Source organism: Rhinopithecus roxellana, chromosome 12, assembly GCF_007565055.1.
Source record: "Rhinopithecus roxellana isolate Shanxi Qingling chromosome 12, ASM756505v1, whole genome shotgun sequence".
Classification (NCBI taxonomy): domain Eukaryota; kingdom Metazoa; phylum Chordata; class Mammalia; order Primates; family Cercopithecidae; genus Rhinopithecus; species Rhinopithecus roxellana.
Window position 1 is genome coordinate 24616478 of NC_044560.1, and position 16956 is coordinate 24633433.

The window sequence follows — 16956 nt, forward strand, 5'->3', positions numbered from 1 at the left end:
CCTATGCCCGCGACCCCTGCGCTCACCCTCTCCCCTCAACCTTGAATCCAGCCCAGTTTCGCGCGAGCCCGAAGGGAGACCCCCGCCGCTCCCTGGACCACCCCTGGGTGCGCCGTCCCCAGCCAACCCGCGGGACCACGGTGAGCCTGCTGCCCGCCTCCCGCCACATTCCGCACAGGCGCATCGCGCGCCGAGGGGGGCACCGCCCAGCTCCGCCTGCTGCGCCAATGGCCGACGGAGTCCAACTCTGGGCCCAACGGGAAGGCGGGGCTAGGGGCGGGGCTGGGGCGGGGCTAGGGGCGGGACCGGGACGCGGGACAGCAACCATCCAGCAAGGCCTGGATTGAGGAGGCGGGAGGGACCCAAGCAGGCGAACGCGGGATTTGGCGCCGCGATCTCGAGGCTTGGCCTGGAGTGGGAGGGGAAGCAAGGCGTGACTAGGAGAGAATCCGAGGAGGCGGAGCAGGGCTCGGGGTGCGGCAAGGGGCGTGGCCAGAGGCGTGGCTGGGCGCTCTGCGGCCATCTTGTTGGGGGGCCGGGGGCGGAGACGAGCCCGAGAGGGCGGGACCTCGGCGACAGCGAGAGAGGCGTGGCCGGGGCATCTCGAGGCGGGGCCTGGGGCTGGATCTGGGAGCCAGGAGCCGGGAGTGGGGAGCTGGGAACCAGGGCGGGCGGCCGCGGCCATGAGCACGGTGGACCTTGCCCGCGTGGGCGCGTGCATCCTGAAGCATGCGGTGACCGGGGAGGTGAGACCGGGCGAGCGCAGGACGGTGGGCGCGTCCCCGGCTCTTGCCCGGGCGCCCTGGCAGCGATGGGGTGGTGGGGGCCGCGGGGCTGGGGCGGGACTGGGGGCCGCGGGGCGCGCCCCTGACCCAGCCGCCTGGCAGGCCGTGGAGCTGCGGAGCCTGTGGCGGGATCGCGCGTGCGTGGTGGCCGGGCTGCGGCGCTTCGGCTGCGTGGTGTGCCGCTGGATCGCCCAGGACCTCAGCGGCCTCGCGGGGCTCCTGGACCAGCACGGTGTGCGTCTGGTGGGCGTGGGGCCCGAGGCCCTGGGTCTGCAGGAGTTCCTGGACGGCGGCTACTTCGCGGGAGGTGCGTCCTGTTCCCGACGCGGCGGCGCAGACACCCTTCCCTAAACTCAGGGCGTTTGGGGCCCTTTCTTGCCCAGCCCTGGCTCTTCTGTCTCCTGGAGTGGCCTTGATATGTCCACAGGTCAGCGTCCCTCGTCTCTCCCTGCCTCCCCGCCCCGCAGCTGGTGGCTGGGTGATGCCCTGCACAGACCTGAGCCTAGCAGCAGAGTCTGGGCGAGCTCTGCCTCGCCGGTTCCACCTGTCACCTCTGGGACTCAGCCCTTCTTCTGAGGGGAGAGGGTCACTCAGCCCTGTTTTACCTCTCCCGGCCTTGGGTGGGTGGGCTGAGCACGGAGGTGGGCAGAAGAACAGAGGGTCGGAAGGAGGAGGGTGATTCTTGGTGGTGAGTGGGTTGGGGGCTGGTTCCAGGCCTGGGGCACACATGTGTGGCTTTCGCTTTCCAGAGCTCTACCTGGATGAGAGCAAGCAGTTTTATAAGGAGCTGGGCTTCAAGCGGTGAGTGGGGACGGGCACCCTCAGGTAGCATGGGGCAGAGGGCCCGGGGTGCCCACCACTCCCTGCCACCTCCTCTCCCTGCTGGCAAGGAGGCTCTGGTGGCACTGTCGACCAGCCCTTCTGCCAGGCCTTCTCTTGGGTGCTGGGCGACTGTAACGAGCCACCTTGTCTAGGGCTTACTTTCGGTGTCCAGACCACCTCAGAAGTTGGAGCCTCGTGCCCCATCAGGGGCCATCCTAGCTTTCTGGTGTTTGTGCCACAGACTGCCTCCTTTGCTTGGCAGTTGCCAGCTGAGCCAGATCCCTGAGCACACCCAGCCTGCTCCATCCATGCTCCCTGCACCCTCTGTGGCCCTTGGCCAACAGCCACTGGGCTCGGTGTCCAACCTGCCGGTGGGCTAGGCTGGCTGCTGATCTGGCTGCCTGGACCATCTCTGAGCCCTGGTGAGGTGGGTGGTGGGGTGGAGTGGGGCCTGACCTAGGAACTGGTCTGTGGACACTCGAGCAGGCTCTGGACCCAGGCTTCTCTGGAGTCTGGCCAAGCGACCTGGTGTCTTCGCAGGTACAACAGCCTGAGCATCCTCCCGGCGGCTCTGGGGAAGCCTGTGCGTGATGTGGCTGCCAAGGTTTGTGTGGGTCAAGGCTGTACAGGCCGGGGGGGGGTGGGAGCTCCCAGGGGCCTTTCCTCTAGGGTTGACCCAGGCTTTGCCCACTCCTGACAGGCCAAGGCTGTTGGCATCCAGGGGAACCTGTCTGGGGACCTGCTGCAGAGCGGAGGGCTGCTGGTGGTCAGCAAAGGTGGGTTGAGGGAGGGGCCCCGGCCACTGCCTCAGGGAGGACCTTGCTGAGCTTGGTGGCCTAGCCCAGGCCCTCTCTCTGGCTTGTCAATCGCATCACAGCCCCTCCACCGCAGTGTGGCCTGGTTCTGCATGTCTGCTGGGCTGAGCTGGGCTGTGGCAGAACAGCTCATTCATCTGGGTAGCTGAGTGGGGGATATGGCCGGCCAGGTCTGCCCCGCCCTCCCTCCTCCTAGTACGTGGCTTTGAGGTGCAGGCAGCCTTCGGGGCGCCCTGACTGCCTGCCTGCTGCTACAGGTGGTGACAAAGTGCTGCTGCATTTCGTTCAGAAGTCCCCAGGCGATTATGTCCCCCAGGAGCACATCCTGCAGGTCCTGGGCATCTCTGCGGAGGTCTGTGCTAGCAACGCGCCTCAGGTGAGCTAGGCCTTGGGGGCACTGCCTGCCAACCCATGCCCTGCCCCCAGGTCCCCTGGGAGGAGCACTCAGCCTGGCTGGGAGCTGAGTCACAGCACCTTGGGCGTCATGCCAATTGTGCCCTGGGATGTGGATGCCACTTGCAGCGGGGACAGGCTGAGAGGGGCCGAAGGGCAGCATGGCTGGATGGACAGGTACCGCGAAGGCTGTCCTCAGAGGTGGGGGCGACACATGGTGGGCAGAGAGAGGCCTGTTCTCTCACCCTCAGGAGGGCTGGGGATTGTCTGAGGGGACCCTCTCAGGCATTTGCCTGGTCCAGTGTCCAGTGGCCCCATGGGCCCCTGCTGTCCCCGCAGTGTGACCGAGAGGTGTGAGGGAGGCGAAGGCCCTGGCCTCTGAGGATCTTGACGGCGGCCGCTGCCCTGGGTGAGCTGGAAGGTCCACTTGGAAGAACCGCTGTGGAGTCGCTCGGCCGGGATGCCAAACCTCTCCTGATCCACCAGCAGCAACAAGCTGTTAAAACTGCAGTTCCTGGCCGGGCGCGGTGGTTCAAGCCTGTAATCCCAGCACTTCGGGAGGCCGAGATGGGCGGATCATGAGGTCAGGAGATCGAGACCATCCTGGCTAACATGGTGAAACCCCGTCTCTACTAAAAAAAATACAAAAAACTAGCTGGGCAAGGTGGCGGGCGCCTGTAGTCCCAGCTACTCGGGAGGCTGAGGCAGGAGAATGGCGTGAACCCGGGAGGTGGAGCTTGCAGTGAACTGAGATCCGGCCACTGCACTCCAGCCTGGGCGACAGAGCGAGACTCCGTCTCAAAAAAATAAAACAAAACAGAACACTGCAGTTCCTGGCCATGCACTGCTTCACGAGCGCTGAGCCCTGCATCCTCCATAGCTCCCGCCTCGCTCACTGTGGAAGCTCTCGGGGTGGGCGGGGTAGCCGTGAGTCCCAGGTGTCATCTTCCTGCTTTGCGAGTGTCTCTGGAGACCTTGGGCCTTTGGCCTGTGGGGTACTGGGGATGGTAACCTCACTGCCCTGTCAGTCCCTTCAAAGGCGACAGGCCCGAACCCACGTCAGGAGAGGCGTGTGGGGTCAGCTGCAGCAGGGTCGGGGTCAGTGCCGTGTCTGGTGGGAGCCACTCAGGAGAGTTGGGTTTTCAGGGCAGAGATGGGCTTGATTCCACCTGGTGGGGTGGGTGGACCCTGGAGACTCTCAGGTGATGGGCCAGCCTGCCCCCAGGCCCTTTACTGATGCCAGAATCATTGTTTGCACCTGCTAGGGATGGCCTGTGGGGCGGCCGGCCTGGGAGGGTCTTAGTCCGGTTAGGTACGTCCAGCTTCCTGGCCACCTTTCCTTGGGGATCCTAACAGGCCCAGAGCAGAACCCCTTACCTCCCAGGTCATACTACCGGCTCAGGCCTTCCCCTCCCATGCAGGCCGGTGACAAGCGCAGCCCTCCCTGCACTCCCTAGTCCAAACCTGGGGGCCACTGTGGGCTCCTGCGGGTCTCCCGGCTCCCTTCCCGCCCCAATCCCACCCTCTCAGTGGCCATTTAAAAATGCATAGCAGGTGACCCACCGCGTCCCTTTGGTTCAGCCCCTCCTCTGGTTTTCAGTTACACAAAGCTAAAATGTCAGGTTCCCAGCTGCAGCTCTCTGGGTCCCCCGACGCCCCAGCGGGGCTCCCTGCATCTGAATGTGTGGTCCCTGAGGTGGGCACTTGGAGGCATCCTGGTCACTGCTGGCCCTGGCATTGGACCCTAGGAGACTTGACTGGAACTGGCTCCCTCCCCATCAGCTCCCAGCTGTCATTCTCCCCCCATCCCCGGGCAGCTGTTTTGCCCAAGGCCACTGCCACCTGTCTGCCCACCCTGGTCCCTCCCAGACAAGCAAGGCCTCTGATTTCTTTGAAGCATTTACTTAGCTCAAGTCTGAAGCTGTGGATATTGGAAGACAATGCACCTTGGAGGGTGGGCAGGACACAGTTGACCGTCTCTATAGGGCTGTGACGGGGGCGCTGAGCCCTGTGGGTGTCCGTAGAGGGGACTCTGGGCCAGGTACTGCACTGAACACTCCTCATCCCTGGGTGTCGGGCAAGTGGCTGCACCCTAGGCCAGGTGCGGAGGCCTGGCAGGCAGGCTTGGCATGGTCGGCCGGGGCGGGACACATGCTGGGTTGCTGCTGGCTGCACCTTCTCCGCACAGATGCCTCAGAGCAGCGGATGGGCATGGGCCGCGCAGCGCGGCGGGGCCTTGGCTACCACACGCGGCATCGCTCCTTGGGGTGCATGGGGGTGCCCTGGGCACAGTGGAACGTGTCTGCAAAGGCGGCCAGGTTCTGCAGTGACCCCAGTACCCTGTGGGTGGGCGGGCGTGACAGCAGGAGCATTGCCATCTTGGACAAACACGGCCATTTTAAGTTCCCCGTGATTAAAAACCAGCCCAAAACATCAGCCTGATGGCTCATGTCAGTATGACCAGAAACATTTCAACTGTGAGATAAACCCCCATGTGACCAGAAACATGCCAATCCTGAGAATAACCTCCCCTCCAACCAGAGATATTCCAACTCTGCAATAAAACTTTCTTTCACACAGAAACATTCCCAGCCTGCGGTAGGCTCCTCCTTCCTAAACCCTTAAATACCCTTAGTCTGTAAGAGAATGTTCCTGACTGAAATCGGCCAGAAGCCCCTCTCAGGTTGATTCTCAAAATAAACCTGTCTTTGCTGAGCCGCTTTTTGTGCTTTCTTCTTTAACTCTTACAGGCCACTGGGGTGGGGGTGAGGGGGTTGTGGGTGGCAAAGGGGTTGTGGGTATGGGAGCACTTGCCTGTACTTCAGGGGACTGTGGACGTCTGTCTTGATAGATTGGACGGCGAACTCGGGCCGGTAGGACCCGCACCACACCTGTGGGCATGTGGGGGATGTGGCTACAGGTGACAGGGATGGGGTGGCCAGGAGGGGTGGGGGAGGGTCTCCACTATCCCCAGGCTGCCCCTTCTAGGGTGGGGCGAGGGGAGCCAGCAGGTGTCCCCCTCCTCCCATCAGCATTGGAATCCTCTCCAGCTCCCACCCCCTGCCCCTCATGCTTTTCCCCCAAGGGGCCTTCCACGCTGGGTTCTGGTCCCTGGAGGCACCCCAGGGCAGGCCCTCCAGAGATGAGTGGGGAAGCATGGGGATGGTGGGAACAGGACTGTGGCTGCCACCTGGGCATAGCTGATGAAGAAGAGTTGCTCATGGGTGAGATCCAGGCCGGGCAGCTGCTGGTCCTTGCCGCCCTCTGCCATCCACTTGAGGTAGGCCTGCAGGCACCGGATGGGAGCTGGGCTCAGGCCTACCAGCCTGGACTCCAGAACCCTCAGATCTCAGGGCAGAGCAGAGATCTGGCTCTAGGACCTACCCCTGTGGGGGTCCTGCTGCTGCAGCGACTTTGTGCAAGGGCCCCTCGCACACTCCATGGATGAGTGCTCACCACCTCAGTCACTCAGAGACCCCTGAACTGGGCTCCAGGGGGGATCCCTGGCCAGGCAGCCCACTGCATGGTGCTCATCCTGAACGAGCCCCTGATGCCCCCTCCCCTGCCATGCTAACACCCCCTCCCCTGCCAGACCCCACCTTGCCCTGCCAGGCCCCACCTTGTAGGCTTGTCGCACCCCTCCGTTGTCGGCAATGTTTTCCCCAAGGGTGTTGAATCCGTTCACCTGCACACAGGAGACAGGACTGGGGCAGCCCCCGCCCTGACTCCCCTCTCCCTCAGGGCCGGGGCTGGGGATCCAGTCCCCCCGCAGCCTCGGTGCTGGTGGCAGTGCTCACGTTCTGTTCGTCTGCCAGGTCCCAGGAGTAGTTGCTGTACTGGTAGATCATGCACTCCGACTGCTCCCGGAAGTGCTGGGTGGAGAAGTTACTCCACCAATCCATCATGTTGCCATTCTTGTCAAAGTTCCGGCCTGGGCAGGGGCAGAGGAGGGCTGCCCATATGCCCCTGGCTGCACTGTGCTCAGCCCCACAGCAACCACTGTGCCTGGGCCCTCCTGCAGCCAGCCCCAGTACGGAGAGCCCATGGTCTGAGCAGGCACCGGCTCCAAAGAGCAGCAGCTGTCTGCGGCTACACAGCCCCCAGGGAGGGAGAGCTTCAGTGGTCTCCCATGCCACCCCCTGAGGCTAGGGCCTAGTGCCTGGGTCCTGTGGTCTCGGAGGCATCATGGTTTAGGGCTCCTATTGTGATGCCCAAACTGTAAACCCCAGGTGAGGGGAGTATGTGGTCCCTGGGGACACAGGGCTGCCCACGGAATGTCCCGATGGCCGAGCCACAGGGGAAAACCAGCCGGGGCCCCTGTCCCAGGCAGGACAGTCCCCACCAAGGGGCGGAGATCAGCATGGCCATGGCGGGGGTGGCACACTCCCCTGGTGGAGGATGCCGGCCGCCTGGAGAGGCTCCCCAGGCTGGGATCTGGGCTTCACTGCTGTGCTGGGCAGTGTCGTCATCCCTATGTCACAGGCCGTGGGAGGGAAGTGCCCAGTGCCAGGTGGAGTCAGGGTCATGGGCTGGAGTCCCTGGGTCCCCTCTGCCATGCTGGGAGTCAGTGCCCCCAGACAGGGCCCCAGCCTGGCATTCAAGGCCTGCTCTGCCCCCACAGCTCTCTGAGGACCTGGCCTCGGTGTCCCCATTAAAACCACGAAGGGGTTAAATGGAGCGCCCCCAGACCCCTTCCCGGCTGCTTCTCTGCGGAGAGGGGAGGGCATGTGTGGTTGGAGGGGCGGCCCCTCACCATTGTCGTCAAAGCCGTGCGTGATCTCGTGCCCGATCACCATCCCAATGCCTCCGAAGTTCAAGGCCTGTGGCTGCTCCTTGCTGAAGAAGGGGGGCTGGAGGATCCCGGCAGGGAACACTGTCCCCCAGGCGGGACAAAGAACAAACACTGTGAGCGGATGCACCTCCTGTGTGCCAGGCTCGGGGTGGTGCCGCCAGGGGTTCTCCTGTGTGCCAGGCTCAGGGATGGTGCCGCCAGGGGTTCTCCTGTGTGCCAGGCTCAGGGATGGCACTGCCAGGTGTTCTCCTGTGTGCCAGGCTCAGGGATGGTGCCACCAGGGGTTCTCCTGTGTGCCAGGCTCAGGGATGGCACCGCCAGGGGTTCTCCTGTGTGCCAGGCTCAGGGATGGCACCGCCAGGGGTTCTCCTGTGTGCCAGGCTCAGGGATGGCGCTGCCAGGGGTTCTCACACTTGATCCCACAGACAGGGAGGCAGAGGTCAGGACCCCCTCAATTTACAGATGAGGACAGGGAGGTTCAGAGGCTGGGCGGGCTCATGCCTGGCAGACCCAGGACCTCAGTCTGGCCTCCTCCCACCATCCTGTTCTGTCTGCAGGAAAGGGTCCATGCAGCCTGCCAAGTCCCTCCCTAAGCCCCTGATGGGCATGGGAGTGAATGTTCCCCATGGGGGCAGCAAGGAGAGCGTTCTGAGAACAGGCTGGGGTGCCCCCAGGAGGAAGGGATGGGCAGAGGCGTGCAAGCCGCCCCTTCAACTCTGGCGCCAAAAGGCTTGGGTGGGTGGGGAGGGGGAGGAACTTACCAATCTGGTTTCGGTTTGGGGAGTAGAATGCATTGACCACCGCCGCCCCCATGATCCAGCTGTGATAGACAAGCCGGTTTCTGGGAGCCGCCTCTCTGGGGACCCTCCCTCTGGGCTCTCTCTGCCTCGGTGGACCAGAGCCCACCCTGGCCACACCAGAGGAGGGGCCGAGGCCTATCCCAAGATCTGGTTCCTTCCTGGGGTCCCTGAGGAGGAGGCGACTTGGGCCCCAGAAAGCAGAGGGTGAAGATGGGCCCAGTGACTGTCCCCCCTGAGTTGGCACTGGACCCCAGCCATGCATCCAGTCTCCCCGCCTGGCAGGTAGCCCTGTATGCCTTACTGGCCACTCCGTGGCCCCCCCATGCCGTGCCAGCGATGCCACTCACAGATTTGGGTCCACCTTTTCCCGAAGCTTCCTGAGGCTCCGCTGGGCGCCCACCTTGAGGTTCTGCAGACTGTTCTCAAAGTACAGGTCCTCTGAGAAGTTCAGCTATGGGAGAGGTGCAGTCACTGCCAGATGCTCGGTCTGGGCCCTCAGAGGGGCAAGGGGAGAGGTCCCGGGTGGTTGGGGAAGGACCTCAAGCCTTGCCAGGCATCTGCACGTGGACAATCGGCTGTGGGTGCAGGTGGGTGGGGCAGCCCTGGCTGTGAGCATTTACGTGACTCTGAGCAAGTCCCTCATCCCTCCAGGCTTCAGTTTCCCCATCTGTACACTGAGGGTAGTGCTGGAGCCACCACCCTAGGGCTCGGTGAGGATAGCTATGTTAGCATCCAGGATGAGGGCGCAGGGTTTGGCACAGAGGACCCCCCAGGAAATCAGGGCCCATGTCCACGGTGTAGGGGGCGGTTTAGGGCTGGGGTGAGGGGTGTACGTTGGAGTACTCCTCGTCCAGGCGCCTGTCCGTCTCCTCCAGGATGTAGTCAGGGTGGCCGATCTGCTCCCGGATGCTCATGGCCTGAATGGGGAGGAGGGACCGGCCAGTGGGTGCCCCACTGCATATGGGGTCAGCCCTGGGGCCAGTCAGTGAGTGCCCCACTGTGGGAGGGGTTGGCCCAGGGCATCCTGGCTGTGCTATCCCTGTCCTGTGGGTGAGGGACTGGGGGGCTCCGGGACTTGGCCCTCACCTTGCAGTCTCTGGGGAGGTTTAATGGGGACAGAGCATTGAAGGCTTGGCCTACCTGACCTAGAACTCAAAAGCCCGTCACGGGTCTGGCTCTGACCACCTGACCTTCAGCCCAACAGCCCACCAGGGGTCCGAGTGGGGGCAGGGGCCCTGGAGGGGTCACTTGGCTGCCGTCTGTCACTTGGATCCAGAGGGGCTTCTGGTGGGTCTGAGCCTTGCTCCCGAGGCCACTGCTACCCCCGCTGGCTCCTGGGGGGCACTGTGGATGTCCCAGGCCTGGCTTCCCACCCTTGTCTGCTTTTCCTCAGCTCCACAGTGGACGAGTGGTCCTGTCTGTGCCTCCTGGGGCTGCCTTCTCCCCATGGGGGCTGTCAGGCGGCTTTGTCGGGGCAGTGCTGCCCGTGCCCAGATCCAGCTGGGGCTGCCCCGGCCTCTGCGAGCCACATACCTTCTCCTGCGCCTTCTTCTTGGACTCCTCGTCCATCCAGCTCAGCTCATCCAGCGTCTCCACAAACACTGTCCGCACCTTGTCAATGAGTTCTCTGACCTGGGAAGCAGGCATGGCCCTCGTGTCCCAGACTCATCTGGAGGGCAGATGACCAACCTTCGAGGGCTTTGGGGAGGTTTGGTCTGAGCCTCGCTGGGACAAGGCCCTGGGCTGCCCAGCTGTGGGCCTCTCGGGTGAGGTGTGGGGCTGCTGGGGGGCGAGATGACCACTCAACTTCAGGGTCCTCCCTGCTGGGCTGTGGGTCCTCATGGGCCTGGGGCAACTTGTAGCACCTGTGCCTTTCCCAGCTGAACCTGCAGGGCCCAGGAGTGGGGCCTGATGGTCGGCTGGGGTCAGGGGCATGGAGGCGGGCACGGCTTCCCTTGGCCTCCCTCTGTCTGGTGCACTGGGGCAGGTGTGGCTCTCCCAGGGGCCCCTGAGCCTGGGCAGGGTGGGAGTCCCAGGGCAGGGAGGCTCAGTGTCCCTGCGGAAGGCTGGCCCCCGGTGGGCCATGGATGAGGGGTGCCCACCATGCTCTTGCTGTCTGCAGGGAATGCCTCTCTGACGTAGAGGGAGCCCACGGCGTTCTCCATATTGCTGTTGACGTAGCCCACACACTCACGCCAGCGTACCTCCTCCACCATCGTGCCGAACAGTGCCTGGCGGGGCCACCCATTCATCCCACTGGCCCCCACATCAACCTCGCCAGGCCTGGCATGGGGCCCTGGGCTTACAGGGTGAGCAGACCCACCTACCCTCAGACTCAGGGTGCCCCGGGGCCAGCAGGGGGCATGGGATGGTCTCAGCCTTGCCTCTGGGTACTGCAGTGGCAGAGGGAGGATGGGCATGCTGTTGTGATTGGGGGGCCTCCCCCGCCTGAGAGCTGGGCCTTTACCCTGGGAAGCTGGGGGGTTCCTCCCCAGTCCCTGTCCTGGCTGTCTGGCTGGACTCTGCTCTCCAGGACTCCGGCCCCAGTCCCAAGGCACTCGGATGGCGCTGACCCCAGAGCAAGGCCTGGGACCACGAGCCTCTCAGCCACCAGCTCCCAGGCCCTGGTTTCCCCATTGTTGAAGCAGCTGTGAGAACACCTGCTCATCTGTCCCCAGGGACACAGGGGCACGAGACTCTAGACCCCAGACTCAGGCAAGCCCAGGGAGTGCTCTGCCCAGCGTCGTGCCCAGCGTCGTGCCACACCTTCTGGGCTGCAGGACTTCCTGCCCCCTAGGAAAGGGGGGCAGCCCTTTCTGCCTCCCCAGAAGCTCCTAGACTCAGTGCCCCACTGATGCTTGGCTCACAGATGTCTCTGAGCCCCCATGGCACCAGAAGGCTTGACTTGCCCCCAGTTTGCCTCTGCCTCAGTCTCCCCATTGCAGTGGGGGCCTCTGTCTCTCTCATTACTCCAGCAAAGGTCTTGAGAGTCCCGACTCCCCTCTGCCCTTAGCTCCTATACCCAATCCCTCAGCTGCTGCGGTCAATACCTCTCCTGCGTCTGTCTGTCTGCCACCACCCTGGCCAAACCCGTCACCTCACCTGGGTGACCACATTGGCCTCCATGCTGACCCTGCCCCCTACTCAGCTCACTGTCTCTAGAACAGCCAGAATCCCCCTAGGGCCTCCCTGCGGTTCCCTGTCTCCACCTTCACCCCAGCCGGGAGCAGCCACAGCTTTCAGACAGGGAGTACAACCCAAACTGGCTGCTGCGGCCCGCAGTCACCTCACCTCCCTCCCTGCCCTCTTCTCCTTCCTGTCCCCTGCTGACCCCGGGTCTGGCCCCTGGCCCCTGCCTGCTCCTGCCTCTGGCCTCTGCACTGGCACTGGCTGTTTCTTCTCCCGGGAAATCACCCTGCCTTCTCTTCAGGCCTTTAAGGTCTCAAATGTCACCTCCCCGGAGCAACGCTCCCTGCCCTCGTCCCTCCCTGCCTCCACACCACATCATGCTCTGTGGTTTTGGCAGAGCTGTGTTCTGCCTTGTTGACTGCTCATGGTTGACCAGGGTAGGCACCTCGCCCTGCCTCGTCCATGGCTGTGACCCTCGGTACTTGCCCACAGCTTATGCTCAGCATCGTGGCCTGAATGAATGAGTGCCGGGCCAGGCTCCGGGTGGGGCAGGGGCTCACCTTGCGGTAGTTCACTCGTGTGTCCTTGAATCTCTGGCTTAGGCTGCCAATGCGGTCCAGCACCAGACGCCAGACCAGGTAGTTCTGTATGGTCCTGGGGGCAGAAGGTAGAGGGTGAGGGGGAGAACAGGTGAGAGGTCTTTGCAAGGGAGGAGATATGGCTTAGGGCCCTTGGCCAGCACATTCCACCCCAAAGAGAGAGTTACGGGTGCTGTAGAACACCTCCTCCAAGATCCAGCCCATCTGCCCCGGGGGGTTGGGACGTGACACATCTTTAATGTAAGCCTCCACTGGCCACTAAAGCTTAACCCGTCATGTCCCACACCCCTCGGGGCAGATGCTTCATAGGGTCCCCTCCTGGGAGCAGAAGCTGTGTTGGGGAGGATGGGAGAGCAGGGGCAAAGATGCTGAGGCCTTTGGAGACCCTCCCTGGGCCTCACCTGGCTGAGTAGGTGTCGATGATGTTTTCAAGGTTCTGCAGATAGGGGATGCTGTACACTACCACTTCCTCATCCGGCAGCAGCTTGATTTTGACAGAGGATAGCACAGTTTGTATGAACAGAGTCCAGTTAAATCCCTGTGGATAGAGGAAGTGGGGAGAAAAGAGGGAGAGAGAGAGAGAGGGAGAAACAGTTCCTGCGAACCTAAGAAACCCAGCCCCCATTGAAGAATGTTCAAGGAGTAAGAGAGAACGTGCAGGTAATCAGCTTCAGGAAAGGGTGGGTGACATTAGTACAGAGCCTACAGCTGTAAAAACCCAAGCGATCATGCAGATATATGTGAAAGCCTAAGTATAACAGGCCAGTTCCTAGAAAAACACAACGTAGCGAAAACGACAAAAAAAGAAATAGAAAATACGACTAGTCTTCTAGGTTAAATAAATGGAATCTTTAATTTAAAAAATTTCCAAAAAGAAATTTCCAGACCCATCTGGCTTCACCAGTGGATCCTATCTGACATTTAAAGAAAACTGCCAATCTTACTAAAACTTTCCAGAGATGAGAAAATGCTTTTCAACTTGATTTATGAGGCCAAGAATAACCTTAATACCAAAATAGGATATTATAAGCAGAGCAAATAATAAGCCAGTCTCATTTATGTCATAGATACAAAAGTTCTAAGCAAAATATTAGCAAATAGAACCTAGCCATACTTGTACAAAATGCCATAATACCTCACAGCTGAATTAGATTTATTCAAGGAATACGAGTTCGGCAGAACATTCGAAAATCAAATCATTTTAATCGACTACGATAACTGAATAAAGGAGGAAAGTCACATGATCATTTCAACAGGTGCAGAAAAGGCATTTGATAAAATCTGCTATCTATTCATAATAAAAACGCTTGGCAAATAAAAATAGAAGGGGCTGGCCACAGTGGCTCACGCCTGTAATCCCAACACTTTGGAAGACTGAGGGGGGTGGATCACTTGAGGCCAGGAGTTCAAGATCAGTCTGGCCAACATGGCAAAACCCTGTGTCTACTAAAAATACAAAAATTAGCTGGGCATGGTGGCACACGCCTGTAGTCCCAGCTACTTGGGAGGCTGAGGCAGGAGAATTGCTTGAACCTGGGAGGCGGAGGTTATAGTGAGCCGAGATTGCTTCACTGCACTCCAGCCTGCATGACAGAGCAAGACTCTTTCTCAAATTAAAAAAAAAAAAGAAAAATAGAAGGAAAATTCTATAATCTGATAAAGGAAATGCATGAAGCAGCAGCAACAAAACTCCATAGCAAACATAACTTTTTTTAAAATTTATTTTTGAGACAGACTCTTGCTTTGTTGCCCAGGCTGGAGTGCAGCAGCGTGATCTCAGGTCACTGCAAACGCTGTCCCCTGGGTTCAAGCAATTCTCCTGCCTCAGCCTTCCTAGTAACTGAGATTACAGGCATGTGCTCCCACACCTAGCTAGTTTTTCTATTTTTAGTAGAAACAGGGTTTCATCATGTTGGCAGGGCTGGTCTCGAGCTCCTGACCTCAGGTGATCCACCTGCCTTGGCCTCCCAAAGTGCTGGGATTACAGGTGTGAGCCACTGTGCCCAGCCGAACATAAAATTTAATGGTAAGAATGTATGTGCTTTTCTTCTAATGTCTACTATCATGACATCAGCATTACGCTCAAAATCCTGGCCAGTTCAGTAAGAGCAAACATGAAATAAAGCCAGTAAGAACTGAAAGAGAATAAATAAAACTGGACCAGGCAGGGTGGTGCATGCCTGTAATCCCAGCACTTTGGGAGGCCGGGGCGGGAGGACTGCTTGAGTGCAGGAGTTCAAGACCAGCCTGGCCAACACAGAGAAACCCTGTTTCTGAAAAACAAGAAACAAAACAAAAAATCAGCCAAGGCATGGTGGTGGTGAATTCCTGTGGTCCCAGCTACTCAGGAGGCTTGAGCCCAGGAGGTCAAGGCTGCAGTGAGCCACGATTGTGCCACTCCACTCCAGTCTGCGTGACAGAGTGACACCCTGTCTCAAACAAAAACAAAAACAAAAACAAAAAACCCAAGCCCCCTGTTGTTTTTCACAAATGATATGATTTTGTTTATTCTACAAATAAACAACCAGAATTAATAAGTGCATTAAGACTGCATATTTACAAAGTCAGTATTTCCATATGTCAGCAACAAATAAGATAACTTCAAAATGATTCTATTTATAGTAGAAAACCAAACACCTGGAATATATCTAACAAAATATGTATAAGAACTTGACATTGAAAGTTTTGAAAGTTATTAAGAAAAACGGAAGCATATACCATGTTCATGGATTGGAAGACTTGGCATTGCAAAGTCTTCCCCAAATTGATACAGAGATTCAGAGCGATCCCTATCAAATTTCTAGCAGGGTTTTCTCTTTGTGTGTGTGTGTGTGTGTGTGTGTGTGCAAATGGCAGGCTGATTTTAAGTTTTATATGAAAATGCAAAGGACTGAGAATTATCAAGACACTCCTGAAGAACAAAGTTGACATACGTACTCTACTGACTAACAAGACATTATAAAGCTGAAGGAGTGAGGGGGTAGGGGTTATCACTTGGGTAGATAAAGAGACCAGTGGGGCAGAAGAGAGTCCAGAAATACACATATGGGCCCACACAAAGACACATAGGGACACCTGATTTATAACACAGAAAGCACCAAGACCAGGGACTCACAAGGGCTCTTTTTAATAAACGGCACTGATTGACTGGAAATCCATAAGAAAGAAACAATTCCTACATCTCACTGCTCGTTAAAAAAGTCAACTCAAAGTAGATTGTAGACCTAAGCAACCTTGAGGGTAGGCAAAGAGTTCTTTAGCAGAACACAAAGAATACTAACCATGAAGAAGAGACCTGCACATGTTTGCTAAGTCAATAAATTGGACCATTTAATAGCCTCCTTCAAAACAAAGAAACCCTTATGAGAGTAAAAAAGCAAAGCTGCCCAGTGGGGAGAACATTTGTACACATAAGCTGACCAAGGAGTCACATCTAAAACAGGTAACTCCAAGAAGCAATAAGAGAAAGATTGCCCGATAGAACAAACGGGCAAGACTCGAACAGACGTTCCACAAAAGGGAATGGCATTGGCCAGTTGACAGGAGATGGCGTTTAACCTTATCTGCCCTTGGGGAAAGTCACGTTGAACCCAGATGAAACCCCACTACACAGGTGCACAAATGGCTAAGGTGAGGATGGACACCACCCACCACGGGCGAGTGCGTGGCAGCAGCCGCTGTTGGGGAGCGCACATCCCTGGATGACTCTGGGGAAAGACAGTGCCTGTTACTGTTGAACAGATGCATGTGCTTCAACCTAGCAATTCCACTTCCACCCACTTGCCTGCCACAGGCACACACAGGCATGGGCACGACAGCGTCACTCAGAAAAGGCCCAGAGACAGCACAGTGGGACCCGAGTTGTCACATGTTCTTAGAGTCAGAGGCCACTCAGCAATCGAGAGGCCACGTCAGGGACCGGCCTCCCTCCAGGGAGAAGTCAGGGTCTTTTCCTAGAGTCAGAGGCCACTCAGCAATCGAGAGGCCATGTCAGGGACTGGCCTCCCTCCAGGGAGAAGTCAGGATCATCTTCTCCAGGGAAGGAGGCGTGCACAGGGGCTAGGCGGGGCATGTGGGGGCTTCTGAGATGTCGGTGGTCACGTAAGTCTTGATCTGAGGATCTGAGAGGTGGTTGTGTGGACATGCTCACTTTGGGGCGATTCTGAACATCATAAACGCATTGTAAACTAAATGTCCCCAAACCCTGGGCTCCTGGACGCTCCCCTGAACCTCCCGTTGTGATGTCTCCACAGCAACCTCAGGCCGTCTGAGTTCTCTCACTTCCATATTTAGTCCGTTTGCAAACCCTGTTGACTCCACCTCCAAAATCAATCCACTATGGGCAGCCCACTTGACAGAGCTGCCATCTCTTACCCGGGCTGTGTGGCAGCCTCTGGTTGGCTTCTCTGCCACCTGCCCCGTCCCCTTCACTCACTCTTACTTGTGAACTAGGTCATGTCCTGTCATACCCCCACCCTTCCTGGGCAGAGTCTGAGACTTTAAAGTAGCCCCCAAGGTCAGACACAGTGCGCCCTGCTTTACTTCCTACTCCACCTCTCTCTAGGCTGAGCCAGGAGTCCCTGCCCCAGACCCTTGGGAATTGCTGTGTGAGACACGCTGGCCCCAGACAGCCATGGCCCTTGGTTCTCGGCAAGGCTTTACCTCCTGTCTGCTGTCCTGGCTGAGCTCATCCTCACCAAGTTTGGGTGATCAAATACAGGGTCTTCCTGCTCGGGGATAAATGGGAGGCAAGGTGCCCTCTCAGTGGGCCGCTTCCATGCCCCATTTCTGGCTTTCTGATATGTTTTAGAGGTCACTCTG

At 58.9% G+C, this 16956-nt stretch overlaps 2 protein-coding genes across 3 annotated transcripts in view; one reads left to right on the forward strand and one right to left on the reverse strand.

Moving 5' to 3' along the window:
• The first annotated feature begins 332 nt into the window (after positions 1-332).
• PRXL2B (peroxiredoxin like 2B) lies at positions 333-3452 on the forward strand. 2 transcript variants are annotated; one of them, XM_030913214.1, is made up of 7 exons: positions 333-746; positions 888-1092; positions 1535-1586; positions 2148-2211; positions 2308-2383; positions 2680-2798; positions 3155-3452. In XM_030913214.1, exons 1-7 carry the CDS (start codon positions 684-686, stop codon positions 3170-3172), a joined length of 597 nt encoding a protein of 198 aa, XP_030769074.1. In that variant the 5' UTR covers positions 333-683; the 3' UTR covers positions 3173-3452. The 2 variants fall into 2 exon arrangements, with proteins under 2 accessions (XP_030769074.1, XP_030769075.1); XM_030913215.1 differs by having other exon boundaries at positions 503-746; positions 2288-2383; positions 2712-2798.
• A 1249-nt stretch (positions 3453-4701) lies between these two features.
• The window catches only part of MMEL1 (membrane metalloendopeptidase like 1), a 40202-nt gene continuing 27947 nt past the window's right edge, over positions 4702-16956 (reverse strand). The window contains exons 12-24 of the mRNA XM_010366107.2: positions 12537-12673; positions 12097-12190; positions 10510-10638; positions 9941-10039; positions 9241-9324; positions 8755-8858; positions 8369-8427; positions 7569-7688; positions 6613-6746; positions 6435-6500; positions 6006-6101; positions 5630-5706; positions 4702-5155 (exon numbers count right to left, since the gene is read on the reverse strand). Coding sequence (XP_010364409.2) covers positions 5056-5155; positions 5630-5706; positions 6006-6101; positions 6435-6500; positions 6613-6746; positions 7569-7688; positions 8369-8427; positions 8755-8858; positions 9241-9324; positions 9941-10039; positions 10510-10638; positions 12097-12190; positions 12537-12673 — 1299 coding nt within the window. The 3' untranslated portion in view covers positions 4702-5055. The remainder of the gene's footprint in view (positions 5156-5629; positions 5707-6005; positions 6102-6434; positions 6501-6612; positions 6747-7568; positions 7689-8368; positions 8428-8754; positions 8859-9240; positions 9325-9940; positions 10040-10509; positions 10639-12096; positions 12191-12536; positions 12674-16956) is intronic.

Bases quoted from the DNA above. Each gene is read 5' to 3' on its own strand.
- PRXL2B (XM_030913214.1), top strand. From the start codon at position 684: ATGAGCACGGTGGACCTTGCCCGCGTGGGCGCGTGCATCCTGAAGCAT. The intron at 1,587-2,147 runs GTGAGTGGGGAC...GTGTCTTCGCAG, and splicing joins AAGGAGCTGGGCTTCAAGCG to GTACAACAGCCTGAGCATCC. The intron at 2,212-2,307 runs GTTTGTGTGGGT...CACTCCTGACAG, and splicing joins TGCGTGATGTGGCTGCCAAG to GCCAAGGCTGTTGGCATCCA.